Source organism: Lytechinus variegatus, chromosome 2, assembly GCF_018143015.1.
Source record: "Lytechinus variegatus isolate NC3 chromosome 2, Lvar_3.0, whole genome shotgun sequence".
Taxonomy (NCBI): Eukaryota; Metazoa; Echinodermata; class Echinoidea; order Temnopleuroida; family Toxopneustidae; genus Lytechinus; species Lytechinus variegatus.
The window spans coordinates 17419505-17441537 of record NC_054741.1 but is presented as its reverse complement, the minus strand read 5'-3'; the positions used below and the strand labels follow the sequence as shown (position 1 = coordinate 17441537).

Sequence of the window (22033 nt, the reverse complement as noted above, 5' to 3'; positions counted from 1 at the left end):
GACAACAAAAATGACACATTTCTGCCAATACTACAAGTCCATAAAGAGGTCCATAGAAAGCTGCAAAAAATAAGAAATATGGACATCGCAAACTTTTCCACACCACCATATGGACAAACTTTCACAACAGAAGGTACAGGGGGACATTATAGGTGAAAATTATTTTTCTTTCCCCAAAATAGGACTGTCCCTAATTTACTGGCAAGGATGATGCTAATAGCAGTATCAATAGAAAGACTCTTACCTCCATTCTGATGTATTCGTATGTGTTAGCACTGGAAATTGACCAGATGAGTCCATTCTCTTGTCTTGTCCTCACCATGATCTGGTAGTTGGAAGATCGTGCATCGTCATACAAGGAGCTGTCCAAGAGCTCGTAGGTGATGTAACTTTCTATTGCGAAGTCATATGGCGTCAACTCTGAACATGAAAACAAAATGGAACGTTTTTGCAAGAGTAAACCATGTGACTGATACATAATGGTCAGTTATATACCTAGACAATGATAATTCAACACAGGAAAAGGATTATTGAACAAGGAGTGGATAGAATAGCCAGGACTCAATCTATCTATGCAAGACAAGCAAATTGTTTAAACTTTAGAACAAAAATCATAATACTGCAAAGTTTCTTTTAAGTGCTTTATAGGGGCATTTGATGTCATTTTTTTAGCCTTAAGGCCAACCGGAGTACAATCATTTCAAGGAACAGCTATTCCATCTATGTATCTAGTTTCTACAATTTAGCAAAGGAAAATAAAGCCATGTCTCTGATTTAAACCCTTGAACTTCTGAATGAAAAAAATTAGAGTCAGAACCTCTGTACTAAAATACACTAAGAAAAACATATACTTAAAACACTGTAAGGTCTCGTAGATATGCAGCTGAGTGGAAGATCGTGCATGATATTCTGACAGATCAAATGATGGTCTAATTTCCCCAATACACACTGCATACTAAAATTCAAATGGGAACATCTTTGAAAAAGGTGAGAGAAGGTGGCAAATTAAATTGAGGTAAACTCAGAGCTACTGGATCAACTCACCGACATCGCAGGTTAGTCCGTTGAATCCAGGGAAACAAATACAGATGAAAGAGTCGATATCAGCTTCACAGGTGCCATTGTTACAAACAGGCATGCCATTATCATCTGTGCACTGGCCATCAGTACGAGGGCATCCTGCCTCACTCTTGGAAGATGTACCAGGTGTGCCGAGGTCATACAGGAAACCGTCCGAGACCAGATTCTTGATGCAGCCATCAAATCCACTCGGAACGGTCACGTCATAGTCCGCACTCATACCTCCCAAGAAAAGAGGCGTGTGCACATTTAAGAACCTGGAGAAAGAAACAAAGTAAATCTAGTCAGCAAGAGTTTCATATAAAACTTGTCATCAATGAAAGTTAATCAAAGGTTCACAAATGAACCTGGGGATCAAGGAGTTAGTATGTACTTCACTTTCCAAAGGGGCGTTTTCACCAAACAAATCCTCACTATGTTCATTTACAAGTTTGTAGTTAGTAAACAATTTGGTTGTTTTTGCACCCAATGTAATCCTAGTTCATTCATAAACGTCTTTAATAACTCCACTTCGTCTATGAGTTTACATCTAATTAGAAGTCAAGAACAGACCTTCTGAAACCAGGTGGCCCTTGAAGAAGCCTATGGATATAAGAAACTTCAGAAGTCATCTAGTTCAAAGTCTGTTACTGGTCAGTTGCAATGTATCATATTGTAGGACATTTTTCAGAAGGTTCAATGTTCTAGACAGTCAAACCTCAGGTCCCTACGTAATGTAGTTATAACTACCTTAGAGAGATTGGTTATCATGACTAAAGCAGATCATCACCAATCACGAAACAAGTTAAATACATGAACTTTGTTAAAACACAGTCTAAGCACGCTTCAAGACTGTAACAGCAAATCTATATGCCTACTGGGTCCATTTTAAATGCATTTTAATCATTTATGTTTCAATGATATAGTTGATTTTTTTCATGAGAACAATCCCTAAAATACTTAAAATGTCACTGTGAGTGATAGCCTCAGTTATAATTCCCTTTTTAACAAGCAAATTTGCAAATGCTTCACTTGGAACAGTGATTTTTATCTTTGTTTATATTTGTGATTTCTCTTATTATTTTCATGCTGGGTGCAAAGCAAAACAGAACAGTATTTTTTGTAGGGTTATTTTTTTCAAATTTTTCAAATTGGCAACAGTTTTCATTTTTTTTGCTACATTTTGTGTATGACAAATTAATACAGCTTGATGGAGAATGTCTTTCCAAGTAAACTAATTGCAAATTTGCTTGTGAAAACAGGAATTTCGAGTTCACCACTCACAATGCCAATGTCAAGATCTTGGAGATTATTTTCATTAAAGCAAATAAATGTGATGTACTAATCTGCACAAATGAGTTCCAGGTTACAAAAATGGGCAAGACTGAGGTTATGTGAAATACCCAGTCTATGAGTGAAGTGTGGATTACTCCCAAGATGATTATTATGATGTTATTCCAGAGAATAAAACAATTTTGCTGATGTAAAATATACAATACTGAATGGTATTAAGTATATATATATATAAATATATATATATTTAATATACAACCATCCCCAATACTTTAGTAAATAGTATATGTATGATATGAAGAGTTCTCGTACATATTTGCAATATGCTGCATACTCGCTTTTATGCATGAATCTGTGTGACAGAATTCTACTTGTATTGTATTCTTATTGTTCCTGCAATGGATATGCTAATTTTTTTCTGTAAAATTAAGATTATTTAAATAAAAGGAAAAGTAGCTGCTGAAACATAAATCACATTTTTTATTGTATTTTAAGCATCTTTTGTGTGGCACGCTGTGAACTGCATTGCAATGATTTCTTATGTGTGTTTTATATTCAAAATTTGATCGCGCATGCGTATTCGACTGTGCAATACGGTACCATACTTTACAGCAAATTTTGTATAGTAACCCATGGGATGTTCGTCAGATGTCAGCGCTCCATGCAATATGCTCTCATACTGCACAGGTAAATCATGCAGACCAAAATATGTGGTTTAAATGCATTGTTAAACCAGATATAGATAATACAAAATATTTACATATAAAATAAAGTACATCATATACATTGTTTTAAATACCCTGAACCATTACAAAAAAATTAAGCTTTTAAATAGCTGGTAAAACAGTAAACAGCTGGACTGTGGTTAATCAAATAAATGTAGCTATTATTAAATAACAATACCAGGCCGACAGCAAAAAACAGCAAAACTAACCTTAAGCTTGAAAATAAACAGAAAAAACAAACAAAAGATGCGTTAAATAAAACAAATCATTTTTTTTTTCTTAAAGGAAACTGACTAATGATCAGGAAGGGAGATCTCCTCAACAGATTTATTATTTTTCTACATACATAACATCAAAGATACATGCATTCTCTATATGAATGCAATTATTTCTTGAAATGATACTGACTCAAAATATTGTCCAAATAGACATTGCCATCAAGTTTAGCCAAGGGTGATATCTTATATAAAATTTTTGCATACAGATATTGTATCAGGAAATCTTCATCTGGTCACATGAATGAGAAGAGCTTTTAGAACAAATTCAAATAGGACCCTAGAAAAAATGTCACAGATTCCATCCCCAGATTCCCCACCATCTCAGTGTCTAGCTTGAATGAGAAACTTACTTGTTTTCGCCGGGTGTTGTTCCATTGACTCGACAGCTAGAGGTATCCAGTGTTGATGAGGATGAGGTTTCTGCGAAGAACACACCCATACATCTGTCTACTGTCATCTCAACAAACTGAATAGAAGATGAAAAAGGAAGCATCACATTATCGGATTGCTTGTTGTTTTTTGATCTCTGGTCTGATAATTCAAGAGTGGAGTTTATTTGAGATGTTTATGATCTATGATGTACAACTTTTTGATACACATGATTTTTTTTTTATCTTTCTCCATTGTCATACATCAATTCAAAGTTTTCTCAATTTGAATAAGATCCATGCATCTCCCAAACCTTAAATAAATCCAGCATTCTTGTCTAGCACCAACCTGAGTTCTAAACTACTAAAATCTGGCCAGGTTCCAACCCAACAATCTAAGCAGTATAGTCTTGGAATACAGTCCAACTTCAAAAACATCACATCAATTCTCTACTCATACACATTCATTTCGTACTATAATAATTCTGTAGTAATTCTTATACCAAGCAGCAAATCGGGTACTTATCCTCTCAACATAATTATCAGTTTCTCTATACAAACACAATCATTGGCTAATTGTTTTCTCAATATCATTTATATTAATCTCAAAAGGTATATTTTAAGACTAGTAATCTACGATAAATAGCCCATACGATGTTGGTCAGTTCAGTATTATCCTACTAATTTTCTGTGAGGACGTCATGATACCTACTTCTTTATTAGGCGTTGCTTACAAAATAATAATTTCCACTTAGTTTACCACATATGAATGTTTATAACTAAATAATGATATCAAGGCTGAAAACAGATTGTGCTGAAAATTGCCAAACAATGATGATCGCATGTGGGCATGCATATTATCATTATTTGGCCATATGGGTAGAAAGAATCCTAACTACTGAACGAATGTTAATTACTCAATTTCTACCAGAATCGTTTAACACATAATCAGTGTTTATAGATGAAGACTGGGGATAGTTATCTTGTTTGATTCAATCAAATGTTATATTGTGATCATTGCCACTGTTAAAGTTCTATAGAGAATATTCTTACCCTCCCATTACGGTATACATCGATTCGGTGCCACTCATTGTCATTCAACTGGGTATCATCAGTAGGAGCCTCTAATACCAAGTTATCATCAGTAGAATCAGTGGACCCAAGGTTGATAGTGAGCCTGGCCTTGCCACCTATCAGCTCCAGAAGGATCATATCGATTGGATCATCACCCGTTGGCGTAAAAATGGGACCGTTGTAGAGCAGGGTGCCACTGGAAACCTCAGTGATGAACTCGATGGAGAGGCTGGTCTCTTCACATTGTCGCAAGGTGGAGAAGGATGCATAGCCGTTCTCAAAGCTACGCTTGGTCTGCTGGCAGTTGGGCCCATCAAACAGGTAAGGACACGTGCATCTAAAGATAAGTCACAAATTTTAATAATAATCATCAGCCAAACATAACTGATTACTCATGGACATCAGCAGTAACAGTTACACTTCAAATTGCTAGCCACTGTGGACATCCTCACATGTGCCTCCATAAAGACAGGGATTAGAATCACAGGCACCGGGATTAACTATCGTAGGGGCCATTTCATAAAGCTGTTCATAAGTTAAGAGTGACTTTAAGAACGACTGGTGATCCTTTCTTGTGATAAATGGGATACACCAAGATGTTCATTGGTGACGGTTTATCGCGTAAGAAAGGTTCACCAGTTGTTCTTAAAGACACTCTTAACTTAAGAACAGCTTTATGAAACGGCCCCCTGGTACTGTGTATCCATAGTGCTTGAGACTTTCTGTATGAGCCACCATGGCCATCCTCACATGTGCCTCCATAAAGAAATGAATCAGAATCATATACACCAGGAGCAACTGTCCTGGTACCAAGTATGCACGTTGCATCAGACTTACCTGTATGTGCCACCATGGACATCCTCGCATGTGCCTCCATTAAGACAGGGATCAGAATCACAGTTTCCAGGAGTAACTGTCCTTGCACCGCATATGCACTGCGCTTCCAGTACCGATGTAATCGCTACAAGTGAAGCCGTGCCAGAGTCCACCACAGTTGGTGTAGGGTCCACTACCAGAACATTTGTGCAGGATGACTCACAGACGTTCTCCTTCACACACAGGTCAACAGGGATCTGGGCAATGCTTAAGCCTAACTCTTCAATCTGTACATAAGACAAATCCATGGAGAAAATTCTATTGGGAGTCCTAGTGCAATCCATCACAGTAGCCAAAATTAACCTAAACTCAGCCTTTTTGTGAAGAAATACAAATTGCCACAAGTTTTACACAATTCCTGGCAATATTCAAGACTAATCCCAGGCATTTTGTGATTATGCATCTACCCTTCATATTCCACAGTATTCCAAATGTCATTCATACAAAGTGACTATGTTTGTATGTTTTGGCCAATAACTTGAATTGTGCCCTAAAATTCTTAAAAAACAAATTAGAAAAAGAAATTATGCACACACTGTGCCCATCTTCAAGTCCATGCTGAAAACAAATTAGAATGAATATCACTACTGAACTCCTTAAATTGGGCACATAATGACATGCCAAAATCAATTTTTCCAATAAAAATTTATGTAAAGAAAGTTTTTATATTATCTACATATATGTTGTTTATACATAAACGGATTTTAAAACAGGAGCAATGAAAGAAAATTACAAATATTTAAGTATAAAAGCTCGTCAGGTAAGGCTTCACAAAGAAAAAAAATAGGTGTCCACAGGCGAGTTAATTGTAGCAATGTAGGTTGACTACAAAGTCACTACCTCACAATTAATAACATGCAAATTACTTTTGATGGATCATACCTCATTAGATACAGACAGAGCAGCCAGATCAAGTTGGTCTGCAGGATAGTAGGGTGATCCATGGGCAGCATAGCGGATATCAACAGTCCTTTCCATACCGACCACATTCAACACGCTGAAGATATCAAAGTTGGCCAGTTGAGCTCCAACGGCATTGGCAAGGATGACTTTGAGCCTGTCAAGATTGCTGACACCTTCCGAGTCAGGAGTTATCAACTCCTCCGCTGTAGTACCCGAGAAGCGGATGGACCCTGAACTGAAGACAGCCTCCCGTGGGATATCCTTGACGGTCACTATAACTGTTGAGACGACAGATTCATATGTGCCATCATCACTTACACGGATATCCATTTCATAGACCCCAGCTGGGGTGCCTTCCGCCATGGTGATATCACCAGTGTCTGAATCCAGCTGCAAAGGATCAAAGCAAAATTTCTTTTCATATGTTTGAAAGTCTTATTTCCCACCTAATCAATTTTAACCCAATCAGTGGAGAAGACCACTCTCAACTATACACAACAAAAAAAGTAAGTCCCCCCTTGAACAAACATCAATAATTTCCAAACCAATTCGAGCTTTTGATATATCTTTACATGAGCGTGTAGGTAATTTTATAAGCTACCCTCTGAGTAAATGTTAAGGACGTAATTTACGCCATGCTTCAGTGAGCACCGTCAGAAGGCAAAAATGTCACTTTTCAAAAGTCACAAGCCATATATCATGACTTTGATCCCATTTTATTGGAACTGATTCCACATTCTCATCATGAAATATAGTCAGAAGGGTTGTAAAAGGGACTATCTAAAAGACAATACAACTTTTTTGGCTTAATATAATGGTTGGATAAACACAAGTCCAAATTTGCTAAGATTTGATTTTTTACACATATTTATCAATAAAAATGATAGAATATGGTGACATTTTGGTAAGAGTATTTTCAACAATATTCATTGTTTCATGGTTCAATGAACACTGAAAACAAAAAATATGATTTTTAAATATTATAGGCAAGTATTGTTTCATTTTGGTAACTGAAACTGATCTTTTATCAACTTTTTCATTTATTATTTTTCCAATTATACACACATGTATGAAAATATGAAATAAATTTAATTTCATGTAATAACATAAGAAAAGGGACAGTGGTGAAATGACATCATTGGCCATCTGATAAATATTCATGATGTTCATATAGCTGTTTCCACAAAATATTGCTAAATTTTAAAATGCACTATTAATAAACTTTGTTATTTGTTATCATATTTTGATATTTTCAGTGTTCGGCTGAATGAGTTTTACTCTATCAAAATATATTTCAGCCTGGAGTACAACCTTTGAAAAAAACACATGCTAAAATTGTGCAAAATCCTGAGTAATTCGCATTACTTTCATACATACATTACATACCATATTAAAGTAAAATCTTAACCAAGCATAGGTTTACATCATCTCAGCATGATTTGGATATAAGCTAAAGCATTAGAAAGTTGACTTACTTGAAAGAAATCTGGTAATTCTCCCACTGCTTCATAAGTCTTGTCCTCTAAAATATCGGGGTCTTCTACCCCAACCTTTCCAACCTCTGTCGTTGGAATGTTACCTGTTCATCAAACAAAATGAAAGAAGCAAATCTTGAATATTACATTGGAATATAATAGATCGATCTTTTAGGATTGCCTCAACATTTAGCCTTTACTGGTCGCGGGGTATTTTTATTCTTGTCACTCGAATGGGGAGGGACCAGTATGGCCCCCTACAGATCTCAGGCGCGGATTGTGCAATCGTGACCAAACTTTGCCCGATGGAAGAGACTGGGTGCAATCTTTTGTTGCATAGGAGAATTTCAGTAAATAAATATATTTTATTTTGAATCGATTACGCTAATCCATTCATGAAATCATACTACTTGCTCTTATTCATTGAATAAAAGCTCCTACAATGCTAATTATTAGTGTTAATATTCTATATAGCATTCCTAATAATTGTAAATGAAAAAAAATCTGGTATCAAAATCGATTCATGTACTTTTTTCATAGCAAGTTTTTATTGATTTTTTTAATTATCTTACATATTTCTTAATTTTTTTTTACTGTTTTTTATAAATTTTTTCCTGCAGAGTTATTTCAGCCATAAAAAGCACAAAATTACGGAAATTTTTTTGTTGTTGTCATTTTTGGTCTGACATGCATGTACAAAATGTTACACAATTTTGACTAGGGTGTTGCAAAGTTGGTCTCAAGCGTTGCATGAGACTTCAAAGTAAAATGTCAAAAATGTGGAGGGTTAACTCATTTATTAGATTTGTTTAATCCATGCATGTCTTTGTGCATTACATAAACAGCATCTGAACAAAATTACATTAAATTTTGATATTAGAAAGATGTTATATCTAAGAGAAAATCAAATCAAATTTAAAGTAAAGAGGAATATGAGAAATAACAAGGTTCACAACTTAAGCTAAATGAGCTCAAGAGTCCTTATACTATAATTTCATTTTCATTCTGAGCTTGATTTTTGTGTGGCAAGGAGAGGACAGCACACTGTCAGCTTGATATTTACCGGCATACAATTCACAATACATCAATGATTTGATTTTCAGTGCTGATGCCTGGTGTTGGGGTTAGTGTACCATTTAACACCAGACACAGCACCAAAACCTGAATGGAGTCTTGTGTAAGGACTGATATGACTTGGTGTTGAGCTTTCTAAAGACTAACTTGTATTGGTTTATTCAGTGTTGGAGCTAGGTCAGGCAACTTGATTTGTGCTACTTTAAAACTACACCAAAACCAAAGTAGAAAACCAAATAAGGTAGAAGTATTTTAATCACTAAATAAATTAAAAACAAAGAAGAAAAACAACAAAACTTAAACAAGAATGGACAGACAAATGTGTCATGACACTGTTGAGACTATTACAAAGTTGACAAATATTGTTATAGAGTATCAAAGACATTAGTTAAAAGGATTTGAGTTTTAAGCTGAATGAATAATGGTGACTAATAGAAATCATGGTATTCATTCAAACTTTTAGAATCATACTCTTTAAGGATACTAACAGACATGAAATTGAAAAGTTTAGTCAATCTAGATATGAAATATTTGATCTATGATGATGCTGTCATGATATGATTGGTGGCAGCAACGACATCATCTTTAACAAATGTGGAAATGAAAAGTTAAATGAACTTTACATTTGGAGACTTTTCATCAAAATTTTCTTGTATATAGGCTTAATTATTCTGAAAATATAACACACTCAAATGAAACCTGGAAAAATAAATAATTACAATTAATCTGAAAGAAAGAAAAATGTAGAAGCATACTCTATTACAAACCCTGTAACATAAATGCATACAATTTGTATTTTTCATTGATTTTCAACTTTGATCAAATTGTATGCCATAGACTTAAAACAATTTGTTTAATTGAATAATTGATTAAGCCTTCAGGTTACAGGGTTTATAATATGAACAAACTACACATGAAAAAGATATTGTATATCAACAAATTACACAAGAAGATTTTACAACATATGTACAACACAACACGACACACACACACAGTAACACTCATGCAAGCTGATTTATACACAAACAAACTAATGCAACATACAATGCTTCAGATGAGTAGGGGTATTAGGTTAATTCAGGGATAAGTCCTCATAAGTCTGACTTTTCCTTCATAAACAGAGTCTTTCCCATCACAATTTTTCTTAGATATTCTCACCAAACAAGCACTTGAATATTATGTCTACAAACTCAGACTTGTGAAAGACTTAAAAAAGAATGGACTGGTAGTGGTGCGTGCAAAACATACAACGAAGCAAAGAAGATTCTATACAGTTGAGGGTTAGATATACACTGTACGGGAAAATAGTGGGGGTTTTTTTCTGCTACTTTTAAGAGATTATCATGATTGATCATCTTTCTTCCAAATGATATGACTCATTTTACAGTAAAAATCATGTTTATACAAACAACCCAAAGTCTAGACTAATATGCTAATTTCATCACCATTTTTATACATTAATTTCACAAATGATCTTACTTTAAAAAGAACACCTAGTATTGTTTTATAAAGCTATCAATAAGTTATGCAAAACTTTACATGTAACTAGTAACCTGTTCTTGTGAATATAATTTTCAGTGTCAATACCCTCATGACTAACTTTCATTTAGTCCATATCAAATTCAGACAATCTTTGATACATTAAGATTCCTTTTTTAATGACAAGAATTAAAATCTATTTAGTGCTGGACCCCATCTTAAAACAGCTATGATTGAGCTGATCAACCTCAATTGTATGGAAATCCATCAGTGTCATAGTTCTCTTTTCTAGAGAAAGTTTCTAGAGAAAGTTTGCAGTGTCTTTGTAAACAAAGAGAAGCACACCAAACTTTCAAGATAATGGATTTATGAATGTATCTTGAAAATATTTTGTACTCGTAAATATGCAGTATATATAGTGACCTTGCTGGCTTTCCATAGTTCTGGTTGATGGGATCAATCACAACTCATTTTAAGATGATCCAGATTTCAAGTTTATCTCATGGGATTATTTAGCAGTTGGCACTCAAGATCAGGCTATTAGCTACGTAAAATTATGCGTAACTTACATTTACAAACAGCTTTATAATACACTCCCATTGGTTTATGGTTCACACAACTTAAAGGGAAGGATTCTTCATTTACTTCTGTTATGTTTCTTTTGATTTCTTTCAAATTGTGATTCAAAGTGTTTTAACATATTAAGCCAATATATATAGTAAAGAATAGTATGTTGGACAAACCATGCCTCAACCAGCATGCTTGGGTTGGAGTCGAGTCGAGGTTAGGGTAAAGATTAATAAATGAGTTAAGGCTAGGGTAAGGATGGGTTAAGGCAAAGGTAAGGATGGGTTAAAGCTAGGGCAAGGCTGGGTTAACACTAAAGTAAGGATGGGTTACTGCTGGGTGATGGCTCAGGAAAGGCTACAGAAAAGGCTCAGGCATGACTTGTGTAATGCTGGATTATTGCTGGGCCAAAGATATGTTAAGTTAGGGTTCATGTTCACAAATAGGTGGGTTCACAAAATTACTATTTACAGACGATTATAGAATGGATATAATACATACCAAGGGATACCTCAGGGGTTTCACCTATAAATGGCGCGTTTAAATAGCAAGATAATTACAATAAAAACAAATGTAATTATTAATGTTACTCCTGACAAACAAATGGTAATTATAAAAACCAATATGGATTAACCGGACTTAAAAATGGAATTTAGTACCAGTAGTTTGAAATGAGTAAAAACCAATGATGATGTGTTTATGATGACAATGCAAAGGAATGAAGCAGTTTCAAGAGGGTTTTTTTTTTACAGGGAATACAAAAGTGACTGACAAATTTAAAAAGCAAACTGCGATGAAAAATTTACAATTTTAAGGGGAAACAATATATATCATGAGCAACATTTTCTCTTATTAGTTAGACTAAAAAAATGATCTCTGCAACAAAGAGATGTCAATATAAATAACAAATTGATTTCCACTGGACAAATTAAAATAAATCCATCAATCGACTATTAGTTACACAGTATGATACTGCCGAAGGTCACGTCCACCCCAACAAAAAATGTGATTTTAATAGATTAATCAAACAAGCATGCGGAATACGTTTGGATATTATTTTTACAAAACAGTATCACATGCACAACACAGGTTAGAAATGAGAAAGCCAGTGTTGTCAAATGAAATCCCTACATCATATTCAACAGAACATTAAAAATTTATCACATTACGATAGGTTTTTTTTAAATAGCAATTCACATGTTCAGGGAGGAACTAAACCTTGTTTCACATTTAAAATTGAGAAAAGAAATACAAATATTTCATATAATAAATCAGAAAGGAAATAATGATTGGTTAAAATCAACAATTCCTTTTTTTCATATCAAGGAAAAGCAAGTGAAATTAAGCAAACACACTAAAATGTCATAAATGTCTTTTTCACATTTGATGTGTTTTTTTCTTTCTTCTTTTCTTCATTTATTTGGATCATATTTTGTTGAGGTGGACTTGGCCTTTCATTGTAATTCATGTAATATGGAGTTTAGATGGAATTAAAAAAAGAAGCTTGGATTGCACTTTCTTCAGTGCTACTTTTATTAACTGTTGATGCAAAGCTTAATGGGTGGAAATGGTATGGTTTTATGAATCACATTATTGCTTTCAATAAATAATAAAAATGCCCCAAATGCAAGACTTATTCCTAAAAGGGCATTATCATTACTAATAAAGTCAAAATGGGCATTAAAATATGTATATAGTCTATAAAAAGGTATTTTGTCTAGTTTCTTTTTTTCAGCAGTCTTAGAAAGAGAATAAAATAAGGAGAAGCAGAGAATGGTCCATCAAAAAAATACAAAATTGGAGCAAAGGTTTAAAAAAAAACGACTGCATATTGTATACATATATTTTTTGGTTTTACATGCACATAGCAATGCAATCAAGCTGAAATTTGGTTGCTCTTTTCATTTTATTTGGTTATTTCAGCAGTTTAGTTTCGAAAATCAAATCAGTTGAAACAAATGATTACTTTGTAATAATGGATACTATGTCTCTTTTCAACCTTGTATACTTGTCAGTCATACTTTCTACAAGATCATGTTACAGCTGTCATCTTGATCATAATCATCATCTCCATCATCACTGTTTCATCATCATCCTCCTTATCATCAACACTGTTGCTCTCAGTAATGTCAGTATCATGATCAACATCTTCATCATCATTATCACCATCATCATACTCATCATCATCATATCCATATGGAGATCCACATTTCAATAATTTACTTTGCAACTCATGTTATGCAGACAACTGCAAACTTTTTTTTTGGGGGGGAGGGATCCGCATTGAAATATTTTCATACTTTATTTTGCCACTCATACATCATGAATTATCTTCATCATTGGCTTCCTAATCATCAAAATCCCCTACATGAAGACCACAACCACCAACACCATAATTGTAACATCACGCTTCACAACAATAGATCAAGCAAAGTAAATAATACTATTGTATCTTTCTCAGTAGCAACCCAACGCAGTACCTTACCTTCATAACTATACACCAGGATATCCTTGGTGATCGCTACATGTGGATTGTCATTGACGTCAGAGATCATTATGGTCAACGTCTGGGTACCGGTCAATGCTTCTGGTGTGCCCACTTCTGCGATCAGGAATACGATATCAAAATATGGATGCGTTTCACGGTCGATCTCCAACCCCGTTGTGCTTACTCTGATGCTTCCGCTGGTAGAGGTTCCTGGATAGATGAATCAAAGTTGCGAAACAAATTAAATTCCAACACACAACTTCAATATATCAAACTGACGCTTTTAAGCCGAAGAACGATTTAAGCAAAATCATTTTCACTGACAGAGTAGCAATGATTTAAAAATCATTGCCTGAAATTACCATAAATTATAACCAACTAAAATGTGATGCCATGCCAGACAAGCCCTAAAACAGTTTGTATATTTCAGTACCAAACAAACATAATCATATTAAAAACAATTGAATTCATTATCAGCACATTTTGAGCATTTTTGTTTCAACCTGATCCCTTAAGAATCTTAAGATGGAATAATGTTACATATCATTACACGGATTCATGAATTTTCATGGGTGATCACAAATAATAGCTAGAAAATAGCATTGCCTCCTGTTATACAAATGAATGCAGTTGAAATAACTAAAAAATGTGAAAGTTGTTGGTTGGACAATAAGCATTTGGATCTAAACAGGGTCTGGAGAAGGTCTGTATGATTTTTTTCAACCTTCTTATTACTACTTCTTATTTTCAAGTTCTCTGTTCAAACTGATGGTTATTTCGAAACACGATACGATGCAAAGCAGCAGATGAAGCTGTATAAAGGTCACAGAACTGTCAAATATGGGGGCTTTATGATATTTCTGCAAGAAAAAATCAAATTGCATGTGTTGTATACAGTGAACTGTTGACCGTATCAGTTGAAGATAGGACCGAGAAAGAAGCACGATGTGAAAACATACGTGCAGGAGTCTAATAAATAAAGCATAAAGACCCAATTGACAGCTACTTGAACTCTTTTCAGCCCCAAATTCATATTTTTGGGGTACGCTTTCGTACTCCTGTCGTATCTATCTAATAATGCAAATTTATATTTCAAAGTTGGCAGCTATGCTTACCCAGTCCCTCTATATCAAAGAAGGTAGTCCAGTCATTGGGTTGCGGTGCCACGTTGTATAGGAAAGGTGGTCCAGATGGTGGGTCATCATCATCTACAGCTTCGACACTCACCACTTCCACGTTAGCCTCAATGGGGCCCTCCTCAACCGATGGGTTGTAGTCTTGCGCGAAACGAGGGGGCGTGTCATTCACGTCCGTAACGGTTACGGCAACGGTCGCAGTACCCGACATCGGAGGCTCACCTGGGATAGCAAGGGACAGAAAGAGTGAAAATGATCTCTCGGAATGATTTTTCCGAGATGGGATACTGGGTTGTCTCTAATCATCTCGTCACTTAATTTTGCCATCATTTTTGCCTCATCAGGGGACTGCCGCGGAGCTAAAAATGCTATTTGATTTTCAACCGACTAGACGTGTGCATTTTGGACTTCAAGTCAAGCATTTGAGCTGTATATGAGCATAAATTTTCCTGAAATGAGCCAGAATTCAACTATATATCAAGAAAAATACACCTTCCTCTGTCTGTCTGCTTCTCTCTCTCTTTCTCTCCCATAGTCCTTCTCTTTACCAGCTTTCCATAAGGGGTCTTTTACATCTTTGAAAACTATAATTTTTCCGCCTCTTCCCTTTTCTTTTTTTTCCTACAATGTTTTTTCCCAACAGTCCTTTCCAGGGCTGACCATATGGTGAACCATATCTTGTTCATTTCCAGTTCAGGTTATGGTTTTTACTACATCTGGAAATCACACCAAGTTTTTACAAAGGCAAGCGGACATTACGTAACTAGACTGCCCTTATAGAGAAAAAATTCCTAAAATGTCAGAATAAGGTGATCTGCAAAGATGAGATGCATAAAAAAAAAGTAATCTCTCATTTTCAGGACGCCACGCTGAGCCCCAGGAACTTACCATTATCAACAGCATATACTTTGAGCTCGTAACTGGCTACCGTCTCTCTATCGAGGGGAGAAGCAACGATGAGCTGTTGATTTTCATTGATGGCAAACTGGCCATCTGGATCAGTGGTGGGGTCAATAATATAACTGGAAAAAAAAAAAAAACAGGAATGAATATCACATTGAAGGTAGGTAACAAGGGAAGAACACTAAATGAATTCTCAACTGCATGCAATCAACAATTATGCTTCTGCCATTGCCAGACAAAGAATTTACCACAAATCTAACTTTTAACAACTCTAAAAAAAAATTCAAATGCAGTAATGATCATGTGACCTTTGACCCACACAGATCATTGTAACTCACATGCATACATGAAGCAAGGATGACGTTAATCCCTCATCACACAGTTCTTCAATGTGAAAAAAAGATAATTTTATGTATGAACTTTGACCTCGTGACCTCCAAATCTAATCAGATTATTGCCACACCAAAATTTGAGAATGCATACAAGGGTCCAGTTTGAGGCTAAATGGTCAAATGGTTCCTAATTATCATGAGTACAAGATATTGTTGGGTCTGTAATGACCTCATGACCCCAAAACCTTATCAGATCACTGCTGCCCCCATATGCTTACTCGAGAATGAGATACCTCCAGGTCTAATGACCTGTGACCTCACAACTAATCAGATCATTGTCCCTTATCTATGCATGCTTGGACCAAATTTGCAATTGCTTGTCAAAATCATGTTTGTCTTACTTCAACGTTGCACCTGGTTCATCGCCATCGGTTGCAGAGAAGGTGAAGGTTCCTACTTGTGAGTTGATGGCAGCATCTTCTGACACGTCTCCATCGTAAACATCTTGATCAAATACTGGAGCAAGGTCATTGGCATTTTCCACAATGATCTTGACGATTGCAGTCTCAGGGCGGCCAGAGTCTGTAGGTCCCTGAGAATCCGTAACAGCAACGGTCAACGTGAATTCGTTGGTAGCCAATGTTTCGAAATCTAGCTCCTGTTGTTGCAAATCAAAGAAAAACAAATGCATGGCATAATTAAAACATAAGTTAACAACATTTAGAGATAAAAAAACAGTGCTGGAATTTAAATATTTATTTTTTAACTTATTCTCATTCTTGCAGACACTTTCATGATATCCGCAAACTTTATAGAAGCCCCAAACATTGACTTGGTAGTGCAATGTCAAAAAGTCAGATCAATGATTACCAATGCCTTGAATATGAAGGAACTGTTGAACAACATACTTTATTGACTTGAATGAGACCTTGAAGCGTGGCAGCATCTGCAACGATCCTAAATAGCTCATCGGGGTCTCCGCTGTTGATTGAAAACTCTACTGCGTCTCTGAAGTCGACGTCAGGATCGATAGCTTGGACGGTTGTGATGGTTGTCCCAATGGGTTCCGTCTCCAGGACAGAGGCATCAGGGTATACATCCTCAGAGAAAGAGGGCTTGTTATCGTCCACATCATCGATGCTGATGGTGACCGTTGTACTAGCTGTATTCAGGCAAAACATTTACATATCCTTATTTACGCTTCTAAATATTGACTATTACTATTTATTTTCATACCATATTTCATATATCATATTTCAATCAGCCACATTACTTATTCACAATATCATAATGTGATGCACAACCCCTCATGCAACTAACTAATCCCTGAAGAAATTAGATAATTCGCTTATACTTGCATGTCTCTGCAATAAAATTGGGTATGAATAAATTGAGTCCAGTCACTCAGATTTTGTTTTGAATATTTCCTTACCATTGGGTACTTGTGTTTACATGTTCCACAGAATATGAAACCAAATCCTGACAAAGCATGCTTTTGTGAATGAAACTAGTATTTCAAGATTTCTTACAATGAACAACTAACCCACATTAATTTGAAACTAAGTTTAACCACAAAAAAAAAGATAAATTATTGTCACATGCTACATGTTAGATATAATCCATTTATAACAATAGAACTCATTTCTGTATTAACATCATACACTGACCTGTGTTAACGCCATCGGTTGCTTGGACCTCTATTTCATACTCGGAAGGAGGGGTCTCCCTGTCAAACTGTCTTGCGGTGGTGATTTGTCCAGTTTGGCTGTTGATGTTGAAGTCGGGACTCGGAGTGGGGAAAGAGTACATCAGGTCATCTGCTGTGTCTGGATCCTCCGCAACCACAGCAACTACAGGGGTATCTGTTCAATACAATGTAAAGTGATAATAAGTACAATGTCATGACAACAACAATAAAAATAACTAGAATTTAATTCGTCATGCGGACGAATTAGGTGGTCTGTCATGATTTGTCATTCAGTGTCGGCTGATGTATGAAATAAATCATTTAGATATCATTGATAATCTTGATCGTAGACATCCTAAGAATAAGTTTTGACCATTACTAAATGTGATTATTGATGTGGTGATGACAATCGTCAGACATACATCTTCAAACAGATACATACAAGATAGATGATTATACCTCACGGATCAACACGGCAATGCCGGCATGATCCGGGGAGGTCCGGGATAGTTTTGCCCCAGATGACTGTGAACACGGCATCAACACGGCAGCTTCACACGGATCTACACGGATCATGCCGGCAGAGCACGTCGTCAACACGGACCAATACGTCAGCAACACGGACCTACACGTCAGCAACACGGACCACCACGTCAGCAACACGGACCTACACGTCAGCAATACGGACGAACACGTCAAATGCGTTATCCATTGAGCTAGCATATTCCCCATAGAGATTACACGTAAGCAAATTTGAGAATTACAATTCCAATTTTGTAAGCGAAATACGGGCATGATCCCGGCATCTGATCAAAAAATGGAGGGCACATTCCGAAAGCTTAGAATCTCAGCTACAACATACTAAAAGTTCAGGGAAAACTGACAAGAAACAATAGAGATATGGCTCACGAAATAGAGGAATGTCGAATCTAGTTTTGAGAAAAAGTCATGTCCCATAGAGATTACACGCAAAATACATGTGATATGAAAAAAGCAATTATAATCTGTTTTATCTTGCTAAATTTAAACTTTTATACCTTTTAATTATCATAAAGGATCATGTAAGAAGTGGCAAAAAGAAAAAAAAAAGTGAAAAAAAAATTCATCTTGTTCACCCCAGGACTCGAACCCGCGCCCTTTAGAAAGCAGTCAAAGCCACGATATTCCCCATAGAGAATACACGTAAGCAATTTTGAGAATTACAAGTCCAATTTTGCAAGTGAAATACGGGCATGATCCCGGCATCTGATCAAAAAATAAAGGGCACACTTCCGAAAGCTTAGAATCTCAGCTACAACATACTAAAAGCTTAAAGAAAACTGACAAGAAAAAATGGAGATATGGCTCACGAAATAGAGGAATGTCGAATCTGGTTTTGAGAAAAAGTCATGTCCCATAGAGATTACACGCAAAATGAGGAAAAATGACATGCCTCTTTTCATCGCTGTTTTACGCAATGATGCGTTTCTCAAAACGAATAATTATGTTTACTAACGAGAAAGAGTACATTCTAAACTACAACATATCGAAATGTGGGCGAAAAACGATCTATATTCGAGAAGTTACAACCAAATTTGCATAAATTTGATGACGTCATTTTTGAAAAAATGAAATTTTTAGTTTAGGCGCCATTTTGATGACGTCACAATATAATTTAGGGACATTGATGACATGAAATCAAATCTACAACTCATACTCTATCGATATATGAAAAAAAAATTGGGGGTCAACGGATTATTTAAAGAGCTACAGTGAATTTTCAATAGGCATGTTTTTGCCCATATATGGCCTATAGTGAGAGCTCGCGCGCACACGTGCTGCAAACTTTAACGGGTGTTAATTTCGTTATTAATGGTCGTAGAAGGTTGATCAAGGTATCAAATTGTTCAGAATTTTATTATCAATGAAATGATGTAAAAAAAACGGTGATTTTGTGTTGCGTTTAGGCGTTACGCGCGGAAACGCGCGCGCAAATTTTTGAAATGCTTAGAATGACCTAAAACGTACTCTCGTTTGGTCAAAAAGTGATTTTGAGCATTTTGAAATTTTGACGCGCGCGTACGCGCGCGTCGTGACCTCCAGGTGACCTCTAATGACATGACCTAATGAACCTTGACCTGAAGTTGATGTGATGTAAATTTGATTGATTTTTGATAATTGATAATGGAGATGTGATTGATAATGTGATTTTACAAAATGGCGCCTAGATGACGTCATCATGACGTGATGACCTTGAAAAGCTTATTTTGACGTGTCCATGACAGATCCTATAGATGACATGAAATTCAATGAAATTGATCAAGTCTATTTTGAGATAACTTGGCGACAAGAAAATCCGTAAAAATAAAGAAAGAAAGAAAGAAAGAAAGAAATAAAAAGAAAATTCTGACGAAATTAAAAGGTGATCTGTCATAAATGACAGACCACCTAATAATAATTTACCAAGGGTAGCAACTTTAGTTCCGAATCCAATTAAAGCTAATTACTTAATTACTACACATCTGCTAAAACAAGTGAGTTTTGAGGAAAGATTTGAAGAGTTTAATGTTGTCAATTTCATGGAGCGAAGAATTAGGCCTTTATTAGGCCTATATCATGGCTGTAAGGCTAACTTCAAGTGTAAACATGTTCAATTATTTAGAACCTGAATAATGAACAGAATTCTGGATAGCAATTAAGTCAACTTACTTGGCGGGCGGTTTTCTTCTACACTTCCCACGTATTCCTGATCGGGGAAGACTGGGGCATTATCATTGATGTCTTCCACTTCGATGGTGACATCGACGTAGCTGGTAAGTCCGTTTCCATTGTCATCGGTAGCCACTGCAGCCAGGTTGTACGTGGGAATCTCCTCGCGGTCCAGTGCTTGAGTTAGGGTAATATTGCCAGTCTGACTGTCGATTGTAAATATGGTTCCTGCCCCAGTCCCTACCAAACCATACACTACTGCATCGTCTACTGCATCAGCATCTCCATCAGTGGCAGCAACCTGCACATAAGTTATAAAAGCATTTTAATCCAGGTTACTTACCGATCTATTCTCAAGGACGGACACATATCTTTCAAGTCACCATGCAGGCGAGACAAATTATAAATGAGCTCTGCGACCATTCACCAGATAGCACTTTTTTTTTCTTTTTTTTGTAGGAGTTTCTGCATTTTATTCATAAATCAACAAATGAAAATAGAATGATACAATAACAATGACATAAATGAGTACATTTTTGTGTGACAATCGAAAATATAAATAATGAATAAGGCTGAAAAATACATAAATGAAGCACGTAAAATAGTAAAGTGGGTAAAAATGCAGGGGCCAGCTATAATAAGCAGGTAACTGCTTGAAACAATAGCAGCCATCATTTTAATCAGGATATTTGTATAATGAAATTTGTGCACATAATCAGGCACAAGGTTTGAAGTTGATTTGTGACATGATTCTCAAGAACTAATTATTTTCGAATACTGGTACAATGACTGCTGAAACCTTTTGGCCCTGTGACCCCTAAATAAAGGTTATGGCGTTGATTGGATCAATCGTAACTCTTTGTAAGACGGGTCCCTGACATACATACATACATACATACATATGAGCAAAGATTGTTACTTATACATTATGGGTCAAATTATTTTTAGAACAAAGACAGAGAAGATGAATGCAGATGAAAAAGAAGAGACATTTGGTTAGACCACCACCCCCCCAAGAAATCTTCTTCCACCTATCTTCAGTGTGCTGTAGCAGAAAAAAAGAATTTGTAATTGTGCATAAGTGTGCTCGGTGATCAAGCAAAAATGACTAAAGATTATAACAGATGTTTCAAAACAATTTTTGAAGGAATCAGGGTTTTCCATAAAAAAAACCCTTTAAGATGATCAATAATCCTCTTACTCACCGACAGCAAGATTCTTGGTAGATTAGAGTCATCTTCCTCAATCACACTAGCAGAGTAGGCAGACTGATCAAACTGTGGAGCCACGTCGTTGACATTGAGGACATTGATTGTAACGGTAGTGGTAGCAACGTTTTTACCATCGTTGACACTGTACTGCAATTCATAAGATGTCCTTGCCTCGTAGTCCAGAACACCTGCCTTGCGGATGGTACCTTCCTCTGCGTCCACTGTAAAGGCACCACCCTCATTTCCTCCGCTGATAAAATACTCCAATACCTCGGCTGCAGGCAAAGAAAAGTAATGAACTCAGGGTTTAATGACAATCGAACACACTTAGTTGGTACCAGTAAAAGATTTGATTCAGCAAAGTACTGTGGTATTAGCGTTGGAAAAAGTATTGGATAAATATTTCTGATTCTAGTA

At 36.0% G+C, this 22033-nt stretch overlaps 1 protein-coding gene across 3 annotated transcripts in view; it reads right to left on the bottom strand.

The window, feature by feature from the left end:
* LOC447796 (G-cadherin) overlaps positions 1–22033 on the bottom strand; it is a 70060-nt gene that overhangs the window by 7870 nt on the left and 40157 nt on the right. Inside the window, exons 15-31 of one of the 3 annotated variants that reach the window (XM_041598550.1) lie at positions 21611–21891; positions 20406–20706; positions 17698–17892; positions 16939–17192; positions 16432–16688; positions 15684–15817; positions 14775–15017; positions 13657–13869; positions 11673–11696; positions 8052–8155; positions 6556–6966; positions 5635–5900; positions 4777–5134; positions 3706–3821; positions 3287–3292; positions 1045–1337; positions 245–420 (exon numbers count right to left, since the gene is read on the bottom strand). In XM_041598550.1, the coding sequence (XP_041454484.1) occupies positions 245–420; positions 1045–1337; positions 3287–3292; positions 3706–3821; positions 4777–5134; positions 5635–5900; positions 6556–6966; positions 8052–8155; positions 11673–11696; positions 13657–13869; positions 14775–15017; positions 15684–15817; positions 16432–16688; positions 16939–17192; positions 17698–17892; positions 20406–20706; positions 21611–21891 (3632 nt within the window). The remainder of the gene's footprint in view (positions 1–244; positions 421–1044; positions 1338–3286; positions 3293–3705; positions 3822–4776; positions 5135–5634; positions 5901–6555; positions 6967–8051; positions 8156–11672; positions 11697–13656; positions 13870–14774; positions 15018–15683; positions 15818–16431; positions 16689–16938; positions 17193–17697; positions 17893–20405; positions 20707–21610; positions 21892–22033) is intronic. The other 2 variants (XM_041598552.1, XM_041598553.1) reach the window with 2 other exon arrangements.